This window comes from Ascaphus truei, chromosome 4 (genome assembly GCF_040206685.1).
Source record: "Ascaphus truei isolate aAscTru1 chromosome 4, aAscTru1.hap1, whole genome shotgun sequence".
NCBI classification, from domain to species: Eukaryota; Metazoa; Chordata; class Amphibia; order Anura; family Ascaphidae; genus Ascaphus; species Ascaphus truei.
Window position 1 is genome coordinate 244,741,987 of NC_134486.1, and position 21,912 is coordinate 244,763,898.

Genomic DNA, 21,912 nt, shown 5'->3' on the forward strand with positions numbered 1-21,912 from the left:
AAATCTGTGCATCACCTGTCCTTGATTCTCAAAGAGTCTGGGAAGAATGAATGCCAACTAAAGTCCAAGTCCCAACAGGATATCTCAATAGAGGTTTCTTGCAGGAAATTGCATATTCTCTAGCTTTTTTTATTCTAATCACACAAACACTGTTACATTCTCCAGCGGTTTTCAACAGAAGATAAATGTTGTTATTTTAAGGCCTCTTAAATCCTTCATAATTTAATTCATATCCCTGCAAATTTGAAATCATTGCCGCATTCCTTGTCATTTATGTATGGTCGCTTATCTAGTCCTTAATGAAAGGCTAACCATAACCCCGTTGAATGTACCATTGTGTTTTTTTATAATTAAGCTTGTGGGCATACATTACATTTTGAAAACTACTAAATACATCTTACAATTGATAAAAATACCCAGTTGTAACAGAAATCAAATACACATTTTTAGACTTAATTTTAGCCTAATGAATCTACCAATCATACCGTTCTTGTGGTCCTAAGTTGCACCTCTCCTTTAAAAAAAAGTCTCTATGTTGAGTATACAGACCCAATATTTGAAGGGAATAAAGTTCAGAATTGTAGTTGCTGACTCGATATGCGCCAGGATCAAACACCACGCAAATAGATATGAAGAAATGTGATTATCCGTCTCATACAAAAAAAAAAGAAAAATTAGCCAGACACTGGGCTTTACCTTATCTTGGTGAATTTGTTCCACTGAGACATTTAATAGCACAATAATACAATGTTTTGGGGGTCAGTACCCCTTCATCTGGTATAACTGTGATCACCATGTGTCCCTGATTAAGGGGTACTGACCCATTTCTTCTTCTCCTTTAAACCATTACACATTTTGTTCGGCAAAGCGCTATGTACATTAATGGCGCTATATAAAGACATACAGTACATACATACATGCATACATACATACATACATAGCAAAGTGCAAAGAACAAGTAACCTGCCTTTCATTGTAAAGCCAGGCTAAGAAGCCAGTGCTGTTCCAATAGGTATATGGGGCAACACCATCTCCGTCGGACCAAAGGATTTCTGGCTCATATTTTTTCACAATTTCATACAGCTCAGGCAAGGACTTGGTGTCTGGAAATTGACTTGTCTGGAAAGAATTGGCTTTATCAGAGAGAAAGAGGGGGTTGAACCATTCAAAGAGAGAGTGGTAAAGCCCAAAGTGCAAGTCAGTGTTATTCCTGATGGCTACAGCCAGCTCGCCGACCAGATCACGTTTGGACCCCACATCCACTGAATTCCAGTTCCACGAGTATTTGGACCCCCACAAAGTGTAACCTTGAAAGCAAAGAATGAGTTAGTACAGTATTTTAAAGAGACACACACTCCTTACAAAAAACACATGTGCTGTAAACTATGCAAACTTATAAAAAAATTCCATTCATTGGTGCCAGTCAACTGTGACAGTACTGTACTTAGTGGTAATTCCTTTTCATTTATCAAGGACATGAGAAATCTCGATAGCAACCACCAAATTTTTTTTTCGCGATAGCTGGCTTATCTACTCAATCACTTTTAAAAGTAAAATATTAACTTTTTTTTTTATTTCCTGTGGAATTCCTTACATTATTCAGATAGGTACAGTATTGCCTCCTAATTACTGTCCAAAAGAGCAAAGGAAATGCGAGTATATGGAGAACTGGTCTGCAGATGGACGATCCCACAAATGGGTGGAAGAAAGCTACATTTTAGGTAGCCTAGAAGTGTTACTAAAAAGCATATACGCATTTAAGAAGCGGTATACAAAGTTATGCTACAAGTGTGAGGAATATTAGAGAATGCAGAGTATTCAGACTCCTCACTAAACTCAGAGTGGTCCAAGGCAGTCGTCAAGGGCCACCAACAGACCAGAGTTTCTAAGCAATATACGCATACAGTAAGCAGGCTGCCATTGTCAGAATAAATGTGATGGTTTTTGGTGCAATCTTGAAAACCTGGCCAGTGGTGGAATTTGTTTGTGAATAAATGTTTGTGATACAAAAGGGAATGCAGACACTCAGGACTGAGGCAAAATTAGGGTACTTAGCTGCTGGTGCTCTGTTTCTAAAGGAGTCCAAGTGTCCCAATGGATGCAGAGGTGAGCAGAGAGAGACACAGGCACACGGTGCCAAAAATAGACCAACGATTCGGCAGTATCACACTGCCTTTGTCAAGGTGAGAGTGCCTGTGTCCTTCTCACTGCTCACCTAAATGTTTGTGTTCTTACAACTAGCGCAGAAGCACAAAAGAGAAGAGGGAGGAAGACATGTTTGTGTATGCTATTCAGTAGCTTCATTGTTTCCTCTCATAAGCCTCATACAACTCAACAAATATCAACTAATCAGCTGTCTCAGTGTGTGCTTTACCTTCATGATGCTTTGAAGTTAGGACAACGTACTTGGCCCCAGAAGCCACCAGAGTTTTCGCCCAGTGCATGGGATCATAGAACTCAGCTGTGAACTGCGGTCCGAAGTCTTCATATCGAAAGCCGGGGGGGTAGTTCTTGGACATAAAATCTACAAAGGGCTGTAATTTGCTCCCCTGCCAATACCACCTAAAATACAACATCAGGTAAGCGTGAAATACAAAATTAATGATTGTTTTAGCAGTGTATGTGTGTATGTATGTGTGTATAAGTGTATGTGTGTATGTATGTGTGTATAAGTGTATATGTGTATGTGTGTATTTATACTACTTTAGATGCATGCCCCTTTTAATTTGTGGGAAAGCACATATCCATATTAGGGAACAAGCTTACGTCCATGTTAGGGGAGATCTGTGAATTGAGCTTAGTTTGCCTAACAGAGAGATGGCTTCACAGCCCAATGAACAGTCTTGGCCCTGGAGTCACCAAAGCATGATCAGCTCTATCCAATGGATCACCCTTTAATGGCTCCGGTGCTTAGTGGGCAATTGCACTACATAATTTTTCTACTCCGGCTCGTGTTGACAGAAATAGTTACTAAACTAAACAGAGCAAAATTCATGAACAGAGGCTAGGTAAGAATTTTAGCCATCCCTATTAACACTGATGTGGTCCACAATAGGGAAAAGTTTGAGAACTCACAGTTTAGTAACTTTGAGCCTTAGGGCCGAAGTGGCCAATCGGGTCATTTACGGACGAAATTCCACATGCACTTCAATGGTGAATTTCATTCGGCAAAATTGGCGGATATAAAATAAGTGCTTACTCTACACAGTTAAACACTTTTACAGAATGAAGCAGGTAAGAACCATTCATGTCAATTCTCCCTTCTTACTGGGAAGCCATACAACTTGATTTTGGCATCAATTCCTTATTGTCTAAACCCCCTCGGCTAATTTGTTCACATTTCAAATATTTTAATTAAAGTAGGTAGAAAGAGAAAAAACGGAGCACTATATCCATCAGCAAAAAAGACCACCAGGAGAGCGTTCCCATACTATAAAAGCTAATTTAATGGATCCAGGGTTAATACAACACACACCAACGCGTTGTATTAACGCTCTCCTGGTGGTCTTTTTTGCTGATGGATATAGTGCTCCGTTTTTTCTCTTTCTACCTACTTTGATGCTTATCTACCAACGGAAGCACACTCAACCCTGGGTCTCTGGATTTAATGGACTCATCACTCATCATGGACAAAGAATCCCAAGTGAGTCTGTTCCAGTTTGATCGTTGATTTATACTGTTATACAAATAGGATGTTATAATCTATTGGACACCGGCAGGTGTAAATGACCTTATCCTTACTGCTTTGCATTGTGGGATCATTTTTTACCAGGTTACATCCTTTTGGACATTCAATATTCAAACGGTTGTTTTTCCCAGTATTATCATTTGCTACCACAGTTCCTCTTTTAGAGCATCAAACAACACGCCTTTCCAAATATTTTAATTGGCATTCCTTTCATCCATTTATCCTTACCAAAGCTTCTAAAAGGCTGATACATGCTCCTACTGTCATTCCAGTATTCAAAGTACATTCTCATTGCAACATTTTCTAGTTCTTGCATTTTTTTAGCAGACACATTTCATGTCAGAAATACCTGGCATGCTGTCAGGGTTCTGCTCGCCACAAACCAGGACCGGACCGCGAGGCCGAGGTGGGGTTGTAAAAGCACCGACCTGAGACCGCGCAGGCTGATCCGGGTTGCGCAGTTCGTAGTCGTATGTCGCAGGATCAGGATTGGAGAAGACAGCGTCGTCGTTGTACAAGCCAGGGTCAGAACAGGAGACGTCAGGATAAACATTGTCCATGCAGGAGTTTGGCAACAAGGAGATAGGAGAGACCCGCTTCAGCTTAGGAGCGCGGGGTTGGCCTTTGCGCGAGCGACGACCATGGCCCATGGTGCTGGTCACAGGAGATGGTAGGCAGACCAGAATGGCACACCGTCTTGCTGTACGGGTGCACCAGTGCTACAACGCAAAAGTCCTGAGCGGGCAAGGGAATCCACTGTTTCAGCGCAGGAACCAGGACACGGCCTCTCTATATTAGGGAAAGAGTAGGCCCCAGGAACCAGGAAGCTGTAGATACAGGGAAACCTCCGCTTCAGTGCAGGAATCCAGGAGACTGCAGAACGCAGGGACGAACCTCTACTTAGTGCAGGAATCCAGGAGGCTGAAGGACGCAGGGACGAAACCTCTGCTTCAGCACAGGGGAACAGAAGCTGAAGGACGCAGGGAATACCTCCGTATCAGCACAAGGAAACAAGCGGCTTGAAGGGAGCTGAAGGATGCAGGACGTAACCTGGAATCAGCATGGGAGAACAAGCGGCTTGAAGGAAGCTGAAGGACGCAGGGCGTGACCTGGTATCAGCAAAGGGGAACAAGCGAGAGCTTGTGGCAAAACAGATGACATCCAGTTAGGACTATGCTCGGCAAGGAGCATTATGGGCAAGCAATACTTAAAGGCCAGCGGGCCAATCCCCGGCGGGGGTGTGAAGGTACTGCCCCTAATGAGTGAATGCAAGTATAGTTTGCAATGAAAGGCTGCACAGCTGCAATAGATACCAGAGGGAGTGTGTATTGCTTTGGTGAGTGAATCCAGGCTGCAGCAAACATCAGGAGAGGTGCTCCAGGACTGCACAAGTCTGCAAGGTAAAGCAACCAGTAAACCGCGGAGCGGATTCCTTACAGTACCCCCCCCTTCACGCGAGACCTCCGGGCGAACATGAGCACACCTAGAGTTGGGGGACCGGGAATTGTTGCTGAACCGTCTAGGATTGGGGGTAGAGTCGTGGTCCAGAGACTCGTGGTTACTCCTTAGTGTACCCCCACCCCACGGTGAAAACTGCGGCCAGACAGGGCCATCCATGGGTCTCGGAGACATCGAGTTGTTCCTAAAGTTCTTTAGGTGGAAAGGGGATCCGTAAACGAGCAGTTCCTTGGTGAGTACAGTTCTAGGATATGAGATTGATGGAAGAAACATCCTTGGTACATGGCTCGCCTCGCAAAATGTCTTGGAAATCCAGGGCTGTGAAGAACCAGAGAGTTCCAGAGCAAAAACGGTAGAAGAACCCCAACTGAAAGCCCAGTCCTTAATAAAGAAACCTGAATCTAGGATCAGCGGGCCTGATAGTTGATCGAATACACCAGGAGAAACTTTGTAACAGAAAAAGTCTTGGCTGACCACTGCATGTTGGAATTTGCGAGGAATTTTTCCTCTAGAAGGTTCCCAGGTAATGGTTAGTAAGGGTATAGGCTGGTTAGAAGCATCTCCCGGTATTGGTATGGAAGGTGACAAAGCAAGCAGTAAACCAGGCATAGGGACCGAAATCTTGGGATACGTACAGAGTATTTCCAACTGAGAGGAAATAACAGGGGCAACCGAAAATTCCGAGGGACAAAACCATGGTTTAGCAGGAGCAGAGAAGCAAACAACAGTAGAGTTCTCCAATACTGGGAAATCTTCATTGGGAGATAATATTGTCAGTGAATCAGGAATAGTCCTTGGGATCTTCAAATCAGTAGCTTGAGAAAAAGGCAGAGCCAGGGTAGTGGTGGGAGGGAAGCTAACATCAGAAGCTGAAGTCTGTACCTCAGTGACCGGGCCCTGAGAATCAACAAGCAGCAAGTATGAACTATGAAAACTCTTAATGACAGGCACCTTAGGAGTACAAGGAGTCTTTTCCGAAACTGCAATGGCCCTAACCACAGGGGTACCTAACCTGACAAAAACATGAATTGGTGTGTTTTCTAGTGCAAAATCTCTGATCACAGGACTCCTAACCGATAGTGAGGGTGTCTGGGTTTGATTAGAGAAAAAATCAGATGTATTGATAAGTGACTTAGAAACAATTACTGAGGTTCTAGATTTGCTGGACATGTGAGAAAAAATACCCTTTAAGACAGGAGTTTTAATTTCTTCCCAGAGTAACCCCATGTTTGCTGGGGCATATTTAGACACAGTACTGAGGGACTGGGTTTCAGCAAAGGCAGGACAGCTAAACAGCTCAGAGTTAAACCCCAGAACTTGTAATATATGCATGGTGACCTCAGACAGTACTAAGGGAGTGACCACAGATATGCTGATCCCTGGAGAATTAGCCTGGAGAGAGAAATCAGGGGGACCCCCAGACAGGATACTCCTTGTAGGAAGAGCTTCAGAATCAGAAGGAGAATCATTACCTCTCAGAGTCTCAAAACTAGAAAGACACAATTCAGCGAAAAGGGAAAGAGTGTGCAAGCTTTTACTAATCTATATGGAAAAGCGTCACTCTTGGGAGAAAACCGTGCGTCAGCAAACATTCCTGGGAACACAATATGAACCCCAGGAGAGACATACAGACTACTGTATGCCTTTAACCCTAAGCTTAAAGAGGAGGAGAACTCAGACAGTACATGGGGGTTAATCATAACTGTACTGGTCTCTGAAGTAGGTATTTGGTAAGGAATGTCTGGGAAACCAGAACTTACTGCAGACTCCATAATGTGGGAACTATGCGCTGAAGCAGGGATCACCGCTATGTGGGCGACAGGCTGGTTCAGTGAAATACCCGGGAGAAGGAACTCTGCGACTAAGCTTAGGGAAAAACCTGACTCCTGAATACATTTATCAGGAACCAGAACTTTAGCCGAAGTCTCCGGAGACGAAACTGCGGAAACTTGAGCTGAAGCAGGGGATTTATAGCAAAGAATATCTAGGGACTCCGTACGGTTATGGGAATCCCTCAATGCAACCTCTGCTGTCTGACTTGTGGACTCATTCTCTGGGGCTAAAACGAAGGCATTAACTTGGAGGCAGCAAGAATTTACAGGGGTTAATGCAGACAGTGCCTGAGAGTAAAACACAGGAAATTTTTTCTCTGTATTAGGAGAGACAAGGGATCTCTCCTCTGGAGCTAGGGGCGTGACCGTGGCTGGCAGAGAACAGGGAATTATCAAAGGAGACTCAGAGAGCTGCCCCTCAGGGGTTAATACAGAAATTACCCTGGGAACAGAACTTAGGGATTCTTTCTCTGACGGGGAAAGTACACAGGACTGCCTAGCAGAGGTTAAAGCTGGAAAACCCTCAAGACCTAGAGAGAGGGATTCAAAGCTAGAAATAGGAGAACTAAGGGACATTTTCTCTGATATTCTAACCTTAGTGTTGGTTAGCGAAACACATGTATACTCCAGGGGAGCTTCACAGACCTGATTGGCAGGGGTTAATGTAGACGTATCATTGGAGTCAAGGAACCCGGGCATACAATCAGGGCTAGGAACCGTGGCAGTTACAACGTTAGGAGAAATTGCTAATGGGTCCGTTTGATCATCTCCCGGAGAGGAAGATACGTCACCCGGTTTAGCGACCGGACTGGCAGCAGAGGGAAACTGCCAAATGGCGGCGTAGGCCGCCAGGAGGCGATCCTGTTTTAACAGGCGAACGTCCAATACCGAGGAAAGTAAATGCAGCGTACTCTGAGCGAGAGCCACCATGACGAAAGGGTCCGGGAGTACTACGTGAATGTCCAATGACAAAGCCAGGGCATTGAGAGTCCTACAGGCGTTGGCCCGTTTCACAGAATTCACCTTATCCCAGGGAGAAGGGGAATCAGGGGAGAGGACACAAGTGGCAAAATACTGTTTTAAGTCTCTGAGGCAGGAAGCCTTACTAATGAGATCATTACGGCATTTCTTTTGCAAAGGAGTTAAACCATCAAACATACATGGATCCTCCATCAGGGGTAGTATATCGCACAGATACCAGTCTTGATACTGGGACTGGTCTACAGGTCGGGACAGGATTTCAGAAAAAAACGTACCAACCCTCACCTCAGCGGGGTCCGAGTTTGTGTGGCCGAGCATACTGTCAGGGTTCTGCTCGCCACAAACCAGGACCGGACCGCGAGGCCGAGGTGGGGTTGTAAAAGCACCGACCTGAGACCGCGCAGGCTGATCCGGGTTGCGCAGTTCGTAGTCGTATGTCGCAGGATCAGGATTGGAGAAGACAGCGTCGTCGTTGTACAAGCCAGGGTCAGAACAGGAGACGTCAGGATAAACATTGTCCATGCAGGAGTTTGGCAACAAGGAGATAGGAGAGACCCGCTTCAGCTTAGGAGCGCGGGGTTGGCCTTTGCGCGAGCGACGACCATGGCCCATGGTGCTGGTCACAGGAGATGGTAGGCAGACCAGAATGGCACACCGTCTTGCTGTACGGGTGCACCAGTGCTACAACGCAAAAGTCCTGAGCGGGCAAGGGAATCCACTGTTTCAGCGCAGGAACCAGGACACGGCCTCTCTATATTAGGGAAAGAGTAGGCCCCAGGAACCAGGAAGCTGTAGATACAGGGAAACCTCCGCTTCAGTGCAGGAATCCAGGAGACTGCAGAACGCAGGGACGAACCTCTACTTAGTGCAGGAATCCAGGAGGCTGAAGGACGCAGGGACGAAACCTCTGCTTCAGCACAGGGGAACAGAAGCTGAAGGACGCAGGGAATACCTCCGTATCAGCACAAGGAAACAAGCGGCTTGAAGGGAGCTGAAGGATGCAGGACGTAACCTGGAATCAGCATGGGAGAACAAGCGGCTTGAAGGAAGCTGAAGGACGCAGGGCGTGACCTGGTATCAGCAAAGGGGAACAAGCGAGAGCTTGTGGCAAAACAGATGACATCCAGTTAGGACTATGCTCGGCAAGGAGCATTATGGGCAAGCAATACTTAAAGGCCAGCGGGCCAATCCCCGGCGGGGGTGTGAAGGTACTGCCCCTAATGAGTGAATGCAAGTATAGTTTGCAATGAAAGGCTGCACAGCTGCAATAGATACCAGAGGGAGTGTGTATTGCTTTGGTGAGTGAATCCAGGCTGCAGCAAACATCAGGAGAGGTGCTCCAGGACTGCACAAGTCTGCAAGGTAAAGCAACCAGTAAACCGCGGAGCGGATTCCTTACACATGCACTGCAGTGCATTGACCTTTAGGCCGCACTTATAGTGCGCACGATGGCGACGGGACGGATAAAGTTGTATTTCACTTTGCAGCGACGTTGCAAGCGACCTGGCCATTGATTGGTTCAGAGGCTGTTACATGTGGCGACAGCCTCTGAAAAATCCAATTTGACCGGCTTCCAAATTTCGCGCCGCCACATCGCTCCCGTCGCGACGGCAGCAATACATTTGTTTTGCCGCAACGTCGCGTCGCCATAAGCGCAGCCTTAAGAGTGCTGTGGTCTGGGGTCACCAGACCTCTAGCACTCCTGAGAGGGATCACATGACAAGACTAGGCCCCAGATGCCAGAAACAGAAGTGGTGCCCCCATTCGGGAGAGGCAAGGGCAGGGCTGTTTGAACCATTACACACCCGCGTGTCAGAAGACTTCATGTAATATGATTGATATAAACAGAGTGCGGGGAGCACAAAAAGAAAAATAAAGAATGAACAGTAGTTAGTAACAATATTGCTGTAATGTGGGAAATCACCGCTCTCAGGGTGATGTGGATAAGTATAATATCAATATGAGGGATGTACTCACACGGCCATGTGTGAGACTGTCTCACAAAAGGTAGTTCTTTACAGCCTGTAATCCCCACTTTCCTCAGTAGAAAATCTTTCCTCCTTGGCCTTTTCCCTCTCTATGGGGTATTCACGTACTTAGACGCCCAGCGTCCTCACGAAGGGACCCAATAGGGATGACAGACAGCCACACAGGTGGTCTGAAAGAATGCAATTTATTCTTTAAGAAACATGAGTAACAGTATACCCACACATAAAAGACGCCTCTGGTACTCGCAGCCACTTCAAGCATTGAAATCAGTGCGCTCCTGCTCCCGCGTCCGGTCAACAGGACAGGATACAAGGCGCTTGGGAGGGCTATGGTGGCTGTCGGCGGTCAAAAAGCTACACGTCTTGAACAACGCCTTCCGCATCATGTGATGCTTTGTCAGGTTCTGGCTGTGGACGTGCAGCAAGCGCAGCTCTTATATACCCTTCACAAGGGTGTTCTTCATTTACATAGCATATTGACAATTAGAGTTTGATCATGTCAGTGTTTTAGCATTATAACCCGTAGAGCAATAGATCACTCCTGGACCCCGCAACGACTATCCGATTTCTCCTATCCTAGATCACGGCGAGCATCACGACCAATCTGTCCTCTCCTACCCTGACCCAGCTACACGACTACCATTCTGCACGCCGGACGAGCTTGCGCGGTTGTAGGTCGGTGGCTATCAACATCCCCACCTCAGCCCTGCGGTCCTGTCTAGTTTGTGGTGAGCACTCGTTACAGAGAGCTGTGATTTCCCACATTACAGCAATATTGTTACCAACTACTGTTCATTCTTTATTCTTTATTTTTCTTTTTGCGCTCCCCGCATTCTGTTTATATCGTTCCACGAGGATCACAGGAGGATCCTTTCTGGGTTGAGCAGCAATACATATCGGGCCAGTATTGTACCTTTTTCTTTATATAGACTTTACTTTTGAAGACAGCGACTGTCGGGCATATTATCGGTTCCTATTTTTTGAGAATTAGAGGGAGCGCCCCAAAAATCTTCTATCACCTTCCATGTAATATGATTGCCCTGAAGCATTCAAATGTCTGCGACCAGGCCCCAGATGGCGCAAACAGAAGTGGAGGGAGCGCCACTTACATTCCGGTTCGGTTGACCTCAATTACCCCATGGAAAACAAGCAAGTGCCTATGACGTAACTGGTACACAAGAAGTGTCTTTGGCGTACATCAATAGGGCACTGTAAAGGTTAAAGGATAATTCCTTAAATAATAGGTGCCAGCAGATATCCTCCCCGTCCACAAAATGAAGTATTTTTAAGCTTGATGTCCCAGATTTCTATTGGTCACCAGAGTGAGGCCAACCTTAATGATCATATCGCGTCTCCCAGTCAGGAATTCTTGGAAGGGAATTTTAAAATGAAATAGAGACTGTGTGCCCAGGTAGCTTACAGCTAGAATGCTGCTGGAGGCCCATTGTTTTAAACAAGGTAAATAAATATAAAGAAAGAAAGAAAAAGTGCTGCTTTAAGCTTTCTTTAGGCGAGGGTCTAACTTCAGTGTTAATGAATGCGGATGCTGCTCTAATTGTTGTTTCTTTTAGTTTTTCTTAGACAATTTTAGGTGTAGAAAGAGATATATTCAGTGTATTTTTCTTCTCCTTTAAACAGATGTGTTTTGGCATTGTCTCTGCATACATAATACACCAACACCAGGCTAATGAACAGCTTGGCTTTAGGGAGGGTAAATGCATTAAACAAAGAATTAGCTAGAACTAGATCTGTGTGCCTGGATGAGCTCATTTGAGCTCTGTATTCTGCATGGCAATATTACAGGCATACCCCGCATTAACGTACGCAATGGGTCCAGAGCATGTATGTAAAGTGAAAATGTACTTAAAGGGAAGCACTACCTTTTCCCACTTATCGATGCATGTACTGTACTGCAATCGTCATATATCTGCATAACTGATGTAAATAACGCATTTGTAACAGGCTCTACAGTCTCCCCGCTTGCGCACAGCTTCGGTACAGGTAGGGAGCCGGTATTGCTGTTCAGGACGTGCCGACAGGCGCATGAGCGAGCTGCCGTTTGCCTATTGGGCGATATGTCCTTACTCGCGAGGGTACTTAAAGTGAGTGCCCTTAAACCGGGGTATGCCTGTACTTATTCTATTACATTCCAGTCACTGGAACGCAGTGAAGTCCATGGAGTGGTTTCTAAGTGGTTTTGTTCATCTAGAACAGGGGTGCACAAACAAGTATTCGCGCTCCCCTCTCCCAATGGCTCGGTGTCAAATGACGTCACGAGTCATGTGACGGAATAGCGTGGGGCCTCTGTAACCACCCGCACCCCCCCACAAATTCTCACGCCCCCCAGTATGCGCACTGCTAATCTAGAGATCTGATTCATTATAATCTTTTTTAACCTATTTATTTTACTTATGAGTGAGGTTTCTGATTATCAAAACTGAGTTTACATTGACGGTCATGGAGGCACGAGGTTTTCAAAAGGGATATCCCGATTCGTAAAGGTGATGAACCAAATAAGGTGTATAGTGTGTGTAAGAAGCTAATCATGAGGAAAATAAGGAATACTCTGTCACTGGGGGGGGGCGAGTTGAGTGGTGTCCCTCACATGGATGCACCTCTGCACGTAGGAGGGCATGCAAGGGGCACGTGGGGGAGGGATGGGGAGTTGTGGGGACATGGGGTTAAATGCCACAGACGTGAAGTGGGACAAAAACAGAACAAAGCGCAAGAGTTTTCCTACCCTCCCGCTCCTTTTGTGTTCATAAGCAATACAACTAGTTTTGTTGCACCTGTTTTGTGCTTACAGCAAGTGATCTTCTCCAGTATTTTTCTCGTTATAGCTGGTTTTGTCCCACATTAATTGCCAGACCAACTGTGATGGGGATGCGACCGTAATCACGGAGTACACTTGTCCAAACAAAAGATAGGTGGGCTCACAGTAACAGCTATATGGTTGGGCCTAGTCAGCCGCAATGGAGAAGGGCAAGTTGCAAGTTATGCAGTATCTCTCAATGAATGAATCCAGCAGTGGAGGCTTAGCCAGGTGGCGAGCTGTCCAGGACCTCGTCCCAGGTGTTTCGATGTTTACATTTTTTTTGTTTTTAAGGACTGTTTTTTCGGCGATGGAGCAACAAAAAATTTGGAAGCCATTGAAATTTGATTTAGGGAGCAACAGTTGCCACATGTGACTGTCTCTACACCAATCACAGAGCGTCTACTGCACTCTGCCCATCCCCTTTGTGACGTCACTGGCCTTGTCGCCAGCGACGTTGCTCCAAACTAAAGTGCAACTTTCGCCAGTGGCGACGGCAACGGGTGACGTCATCAGTTGCGGCGCCATCGCCAGCACTATAAACGTGACCTAAGTTTTACCAACTAAAAATCAGTGTCGGGTTCTTTTTGAAGTGCAAATCAGGGTGTGCACGGATCGTTGGCCTAGTTTACGTATGCATTCTGCTACCACACACTAAACAAAATGGAAAGCTGCAGGTTAAAACAGGGATAATAAAGGGAAAGCACAGCAGACAAAATACCCATGTAGTCAGAGATATATTTACCCTTTACTGCAAAAAAGTAAGCGTAAAAGGCAACTGTCTTCATTATTCACACGCAAACAATATTCTAATAGTTGTGTCAAAGGGTTCTATAATCAATATAAACATTCTGATTGTGTTTGCAGATTGCACATTGAATACATCTGGCTGCATCCCATACATTAAGCCTTAATGCAGATGTTGGCCTTTTGGTAGCACATTGTAGTCTGTGAATATTGTATTACAGTGTTCACCAGTGGTGCGGCCTGTTCATTTTAAACCTTTTCATTATTTTGAAGATATAATCTAGCTTGGCAGCCAAGATAATCATGAACGAGCAAGGGAAAGCTGTAGATTTGGGAAATAGGAGCCATTTGGTCACATTCCCCAAAAAACCCACAAATCAGAGGATGGAATGGTCAACATGTACGGTGGAAGTGCGGTCGGGAAACTACTGGTTATCACAGTTGAGAAACAGACTAAGGGACATGTTCAATAAAAAGAGAGGGAGCGCCGATTCAGCAGTACCACACAAGCGCCCACTCAAGTCAATGGGAATTTCCGTGTGGTAGTGCAAAATCTGCACTTTATTGAATAAGCCCCTAAAGTTCCATTTGTGAAGGTCACCAACATGGTCACTTAAACAGCAATTTATCCCCTTGGATTTATAACGGCTATATACTATATTAGACATAACTGTGCAAACCCGCTATCATCTTTAATGTATTGGGGGACAACCAGACTATTTTGCAGGGGCCAAGGGTGTGGTCTAAGCTCTTTAATAATGTTGCTATCACAGCAACAAGCACTCAGAACGGGCCCGACCAACATGCCATGTTTGGGGTGTAACCAATCAATATTCCATCAATGTATGAAGTTTGGTTATATGGATTTGATACTCCATTAGTTATTCCCAAGAATCGAAATGTGTTCATTTGTATTTGATATTTCATAGAGTATTCCCAAAACCCAGACCACCCTTAAAAGGACTGGTGCTTTAACGCTGCAGTCTATGCTGCTTGTCAAGCAGTTCATGTTTGCAAGAAAAATGTTGACCCATCTTGATAAATCAATATACAACGCAGAATCCTGAGTAGCGTTGGTCAATAACAAAAAATGTCCCACAATAACAAGATTAGTTGTTCAAGGCAAAAAAAACCATCAGTTTAAATTTGTTTTTCTTTTTTGTTTAATATACGTCATTCTGAAGGTATTTAGGGAAATTGATAAACACAGGGAATAATGATCTTTGGGGACGGAGGGTTCTGCACTTCCGTTTACATTGCCTGCTCTGCCTTTTTTTTTTAAAGCTGCATGTCATTTGCCAACAGCAATATCACAATAATAAAACATTTCAATATAGACCGTCTTATCTGCATTTTTTATTGGTGCAATATTACTATTATTATATTGGTATATAGCCCAACTCTAGTCCTAGCATTTGTGGCAGAATGAAGCTTATTCTCTATTCCTCTGGCCTCTAATTCACAGCTCAAAGCCCAGTTCTAACCCAGAGTGCAGATTTTTCTAGGGATTTTTTGTGTTTTCGAAGGAAACTGGAATAGGTAATAGGGGGTTATCCACTGTAATTATTTGTTGGAGCCAATAACGCTTTTTGTGTCTTTAACCACTAAGGAAAGGTTGTTTGAGATGTTTTCATGTGAATTGTTATACAAAATACAGCTTTGTATTTGAAAAATGTTAATTGTCATCCAGAACACGAAGTGCATCTTTACAAGTGACCAAATATATTACAGGTCAGTCAATAATGCACAGGTTTGTTAATACACATAAAACTTGTCTATTTTGTATTTGGAACTACCAAAGTTTGCGTGTCATTATTAATCCTATGATTATTTGCTATGGTAACCCAACATCTGTTGTACTTTAAAGCTAGATCAATAAAAAAAAAAGATATTTTGCAGAAAAAAGTATATTATATGGGCCCATTGTTCATAGAACACATTACTTCCACCATGCCCAGCTCTTGCGGGTAGATTTTATTTATTAGTGGGACTGACAATAATGCAGAACATTTACATAGTCTAATGAACAGAGTTTATGACATATTTTAGACAGGTTTTATGGAGGGGTATTGTACTGTAATTGCATTATAAATCGAAGCAGGAAAGTTACAAACCTGAACTGTAATAAAGAACATTACTTTGCTGAAACTGGTTAAGAGGACAGGTAGGGCTCAGGATACATTCCTGTTTTACTGGATTGCAAACCTGGTTGCTGAAATCAGCCTGTAATTAAAAAGGTTATGCAAACTGGATCATGTGACGAAGCAGTTAAGTGTAGGCAGCCACGATGTTATAAGATCTGCAGAAAAGGATAGAGCAGTATTTAAATGACTCTTCACGGCACTTCTGATTGAGAAGGGAGTCTGCAGGAGAGGGCAACCAAGAAGAACAAAACTGAGCTGACTAGTGATTGACCAGCAGCCGTGGTCCTACTGTCCTTCCCTAGTCCTGAGCTGGCTCCCGTGGTGTTACAGTGAATGCCTTCAGCTACTCCTCATCTATGGGAAACCGTCTACAAAAGCAGGAGCCAGGCTAAGGTCACTATGACGCAACTCCCAGGAACCACATATGGGATAAAAGAAAAACACACAAATGGTGCAATCCTGTATATTACAGTATAAACCAACTAATGGGTGGGTAATGGATGCACTGACAAAGAGAATGGGTAAATCAGGCAAGTATTGCACTCAGGCTTGGAAATCAGCTACAAGACTTCTTTTAGGGGGGGGGGGGCTGTTTGCATGCGTGGTGGTGGGAGGCGGCGGTGTTGGCAAATCAACCCAGACCATACAGTTTATACAGATGGGTGCCATTCTGGTACAGATTGCTGTTGGTGCTAGGGTTGTGTAGAAGCTAAACGTTCCTGGGCCGGTCCTGAGTAAGCAATCACTGATCTTGTGGGTGTGCAGCAACTCCCTTTTTGTGGGTACCCTGGATCGCTGTACTTGAGGTCTGGGTGCGCAGTGACTCGTGTTTGTTTGTGCTATGTGTTGGGAGTAGCTCATCTGTTTTGTGGGTGGGCAGTGGCTACCCTGGTTTGTGGGAGCTCAGGGTGCAGGGGCATATTGGACAGTCAATACACTGGGCAAGCGTGGGTCGGTGCTGTGCTATGCAGCGCGGTTACAGAGGCCCTATACTCTTCCCCACAGCAATGAAACTGATTGTCGGAGGAGTGAGCGGGGCCTCTGTAAGAGACCAGCTTTCCATCAATGTTGTGGCGTCATATGACGCAGCGCTGTCGTGGAGGGGCGGCAGGCAAGTAAAAAGCCCGGGCCACATTTCACTTTCAATCCGCCCTGTCAGGGTGGACAGTGGCTCCCCTGTTTTGTGGGTGCTCAGGGTGGGCAGCAACACCCCAGTTTTTTTGAGGTTCTTTGCTTACATTGTGATTTAGTCTCTCATTATTTCCGATAAAGAGAATATTTGTTATTTTATTTAAATAGAAGTCGGTGCGGCGACTACTTTGTATGTTTTTCTTATGACATAAAATGTATTTACATAAGATTCAATAGGGTGGGGTATATTTATGACATCACAGTGATGTGATAGGGATAGCACTTACATGTCACTCACTTTCAGTTAGCCGGCCCACAGGGGAGGGCCTTGGGTGCAAGCCACAGTGACTCGCACACTGACTGCAGCAGGTTTATTAACTGCTGAACAACAGAACAAAAGTACACAGAGGTGTGTCTCATCCTCCAAAATAAAACCGTTGTTACATCAACTGGTCGCCTTTTAAATACGTTTTTGGCCAGGAAATTTTATTTCACCAGGAAATCTTCAATTTGAAAGTGGGAACACTGATGTGCATGGGTGCGTTTTGGTATATGTGTACATATTTTCTTGTGTGCGTGCAAGGGTAAATGCTTATGCGTGCGTGAGGCGTTGTAATGCAAAAGGGCCAACCACTGCACTTCCATACTGGCAGAAACAGAACACATGGAGGGTTTAACTGGCAGTGAAGCTGCATCTTTCTTCTCACTGTCAACCTTTTTGAATTGCTTAGCAATTGTAAGCTCTTTTGGACATGGTAGCTGTGTGCCTTATGTTGTTATTTACCCGTCGCACTTATCCCCATTGTTTGTAATTTATTTACCTTGCATTGTAATCGCTGTGTACATGGTTGGTGCTATATAAATACAATTATACATAAGGTTAAAAAATAACTTCTGATATTTAAATAAAATACAGCCAGCAACTGACGTGATAGTGAAAGAACATGTTTGATTATCAATACGTTTTATATGTACATTTGCATTCAAAGAAACTAGGTCATTCTTATCAGACAGTTTTATTCCTTTCTTCCAAAACATCATGAACAGACATTTGCATTTAATCATCTGGTGCGAACAAGAGAAGCAAACAATGCAGCTGTAAACTAAAAAAAAAAAAAAAAAGTACAGTATTTGTATGCCTCTCCTTGCATCATTACACCGAGATCAGTGGATCGAATCCTTTTTTAATAGATTTCAAACCAACAACCATTAGTCAAAGATCTAATTTCAGAAGAACACCTAATTCTGTTAAATAACGGGGGAGGTGGGCAATAACCCGTAATTACCCTGCTGCGAGAGAAATCCATTTCCCTTCACCCTTGACCATGTTTCACTGGCAGTTAATAGCAGGTGCTTAAAATGGAAGAGCAAGCGGTGGCATTTAAAAAAAAAAAAGTGATGCTCTGTTCACTCCTGGCACCAGAACACTCATCTGAGTGTGTCTAAGGCCAAGCATTCTGCATATGTCAAAGGCAATTTTTGTATCGTTTCCGTATTTCAAACAATAATTAGGTTAATTACTACTATTTAACCATTTTGCTGTTGGTGACCGGCAAAGGAGGATTTAAATTGAGGTCTGATGCTTTCAAATAGGATTAAACCAACAGACTCCCCCCCTCCAGCCAAAGCAACACACAGACCCATGCAGCCTCTGCTCACCAGAACCACTCGCTGCCATAGCTGGGCACTGAGAACACTCCCCAGTGGATGAAGATCCCAAACTTGACGTCATCGAACCATGCGGGGATCGGCCTGGAATCCAGGGACTCCCAGGTGGGCTGGTAGGTGGTCCGGGAATCCCCCGGCTGCAGGAGGAACGCGACCAGCAGAGGGAGCAACAGCAACCCTGCCCGGGACATGGCTAGCTCAGCACTGCTGCCCGTCCTTCCTGTGTGCATGAGTCCGGCAGCAACCTCCTGACTTCTTGTCTGTCACATGACTGCAGCCGCCACACTGTGTATGTCACATGATTACAGCGGTGCACACTGGAGAAAACGAAAGGATAAAATGAAGAATACAATATTGTAGATTTTCAACTAGTTCACTACTTTCTCCTCTTATTTTCCTGGGCGCCAGCACTGAGGAGTGGCTGGGGAAAGACAGCTGAATTCAGTTATTGTAGGACTAACTCCTGTGTGTACTCCTTCGACCAACCTAACCCAATATAGTCATTTTGGGGGTGTGGGGGGTTATTTTTTTTTTTTTGCATTATCTGAAGCAGGGAGCCCCCTTATTACACCTAAGAAAAGGCAATTGTATTTAGTTAATATAGGACCAATCAAGAATAGCTCACCTAAGCCAACAAAGTTTGGGATTTTAAAGCAGAAGACTGGCCCCTTTTTTCCCCTTACTTTAAGAGTAAAGTACTTGAAGTACTTTTTTCTTGCCCTTTAAAATCTGATGCTTAAATTAGGAAATATACGCATTTTAAATATTAAGTGTGCAGGTTAAAATGAAGTTCTCCACAAAGCTTATTGCAGTCTAAAGGTTAGTGCAAATACTAAAAACTTAACCAAAACCGCTCAACCTAAATACAGTAGGGTATCATATTAATAAACACCGGTGCAAACAGGGGAAATAACATGGCATCAAAGCAAAGATTGTGATCATAAGATCAATTATAGACCGTAATGAATGTACTCCAATGTATCGACAGAAAAGTTGGACTGAGTATGTCCCGGGATTCTAATATCCCATCAGTGGTCAGACTGAAGTGTTATTTAGACACACACCCCTGTAACCGAGAGGCACATAATGAATTCCATAAATTTGCCCGGTGGGCAAAATAATAAAATGTTATTCATAACAGCAACAACAACGATAGTGATAACATATACAGTAAACAAGATCAAAATCCCCAATAGCGAGTAGGCTTGTGGGCTGAATGGTCATATGGATATCACCTATGACCTGGTATACTTGTATGCATAAATGCCAATGATCAATTATTTGCCCATATTGATTGCTTTCAGCGACGGGTGTTGTTAAATTAGCAATACTAATACCAAACAGCAGGATTCAGTCTATTCCTATACAGTATAAGTTGTACAGCTTTAAAATAGTGCTGTGATCCAAAATTCCCAAAGCAAGGGAGCACTCAAGGGGGAGTAGCAACCTCAATACCTATCTTGAAGTGTGGTGTAATCCACTTTCATATGTACAAATATTGGTCGTCACACTTGAACCCTTTTGTGTAGTGTGTCCGTCTCCGTTGCCATCTGCAGTGTGGTAAGGGTATTGGTGACAGGTAGAGTCGGTACTGTTCAGTACTTATAATACATACAGTAGCTGATACATACAACGTTCCCAAAGCAACTATAATCAGAGCTATAAAAGGGTATATACTGTACAGATGTGTCCCGTTTGATTTCCCGCTACGCCACGCGGTTTCCTGAGACGAGACTGTGCCTTTTGCAATATTTCAACCAAAATTTCCACGAATTTTCCAGGATCTAACCTGGGGCAGAATGCAGGCAGAAAAAGACATTTGGCGTCATCCGCAATACCGTCTGGAAACTCAAGTCAGCGACCGCGTGTTTTTGTGTCTCAGAAATCTAATTTGCTAGATCACACCCAAACTGCTTGCTTTCAAAGTTTTTTTTAAAGGCTTCCCCAAGACACCCCCCCTCCCCTAAAGCTATCCCTGCTTCAGCACAGGATGCTCAACCTGTCCTTTCAGTTATTCCTGTTCATGTGTTTCCGGACAGTACTTTATGGACAATACTACTGACTATTTAATTTGCTGGTAAGGGTACAATCAATATGTTAGTGTGTGTGTGTGTGTGTGTGTGTGTGTGTGTGTGTGTGTGTGTATATACTGTATACTGTGTGTGTGTATATATATATATATATAGAGAGAGAGAGAGAGAGAGAGAGAGAGAGAGAACGAACAGCACATCTGGCACTCCAAGCAAACAACACAATTCAAGGTGCATGCTACATAATCAATAGTATATGAACCAATGCTTTCCCAGGTGAGAAAACAAAGAAGCAGCACTCAAAGCAATATGGTAAATAAATTAATTTTGTGTCAGGTGTCTACTGGATCAGTTTAACAGCTAAACATATATATATATATGTGTGTGTATATATATATATATGTATATATATATATATATACATGTATATCAGATGACATAACTCATTGAATTAATACAGCTTGCATCCGCCTGGACACTTTTTTTGCATTTGTTTTAACACTGGGAAGCTTTTGCTGCGAGGTAGTCAGGAAGTACCATAGTCCAACTGTGGTGACTATGGGAATGGGCCTGTAGAAGGGGTAAGTGACCCCGAAACGTTGCCCCCTGCGTCTCACTTCACCCACTTCCTTCCTTGTTAGGGATTTCTTTATCATATCCCTCACTTTTTAGTGATGTCACATTTCCCCCTCCCCCTCCTGTTCATTTTATGTGATTTACGTTTTTTTGCACACTGTCAATTCATGTTCTTTGCTTTTGCTCATTAATACATATCAGCATTTAAAGTATCATTGATTCTTTTGTATTAATTCGGAGTGCGGGGAACACTTTTTGTGTACTACATGACTAAATATTGCAGGTCCCAACACTAACTGATTAAAATTCTTATTTACCTCTATAATTAGAGGAACAATGATCGCATTGGATCTGTCCCAACCAGCTGCATGAAAAAGACCTGCGTACTTGGAAAGTGAGGAGGGGCAAACTTAAACCCTGGGAGGGAGGGCCACTAACCTCCAAAACAGCTGAGACCAACTGGACAAGGTTAATAAACACACAGATACCCAGCAAGCTCTAAGAAACCCCCACAATTACCACATATAATATATATATATATATATATAATATATGTATATAAGTGTCAATTTGAGTGCTACTGAGCGTGGCTAAATGTATACAACAAAAAACAGAGAAGCCCAAAGCTACATCCAATATGACAAAAATACACAGTGAAATACCTACACATCTCTTGAAAAAAGGGTTATTTAGTTAAATCCTTTGGCCAAAGCATTTTAAGCCTGCAAGTCACATCAAGGCATGACCAAATATTGCAGGCACTAACTGTCATGGGAGACCAGGCATTTACACCTTTACACTGGGATCATATCACTGAGGAAAACCAAATAGTAAAACAAATTGTCATTTATTCCATA

At 43.9% G+C, this 21,912-nt stretch overlaps 1 protein-coding gene across 2 annotated transcripts in view; it reads right to left on the minus strand.

The window, feature by feature from the left end:
* The window catches only part of FUCA2 (alpha-L-fucosidase 2), a 31,929-nt gene extending 13,188 nt beyond the window's left edge, over positions 1-18,741 (minus strand). For both annotated transcript variants that reach the window (XM_075597153.1, XM_075597152.1), the window contains exons 1-3: positions 18,441-18,741; positions 2,375-2,562; positions 968-1,307 (exon numbers count right to left, since the gene is read on the minus strand). In XM_075597153.1, coding sequence (XP_075453268.1) covers positions 968-1,307; positions 2,375-2,562; positions 18,441-18,679 — 767 coding nt within the window. In that variant the 5' untranslated portion in view covers positions 18,680-18,741. The remainder of the gene's footprint in view (positions 1-967; positions 1,308-2,374; positions 2,563-18,440) is intronic.
* Positions 18,742-21,912: the final 3,171 nt, after the last annotated feature.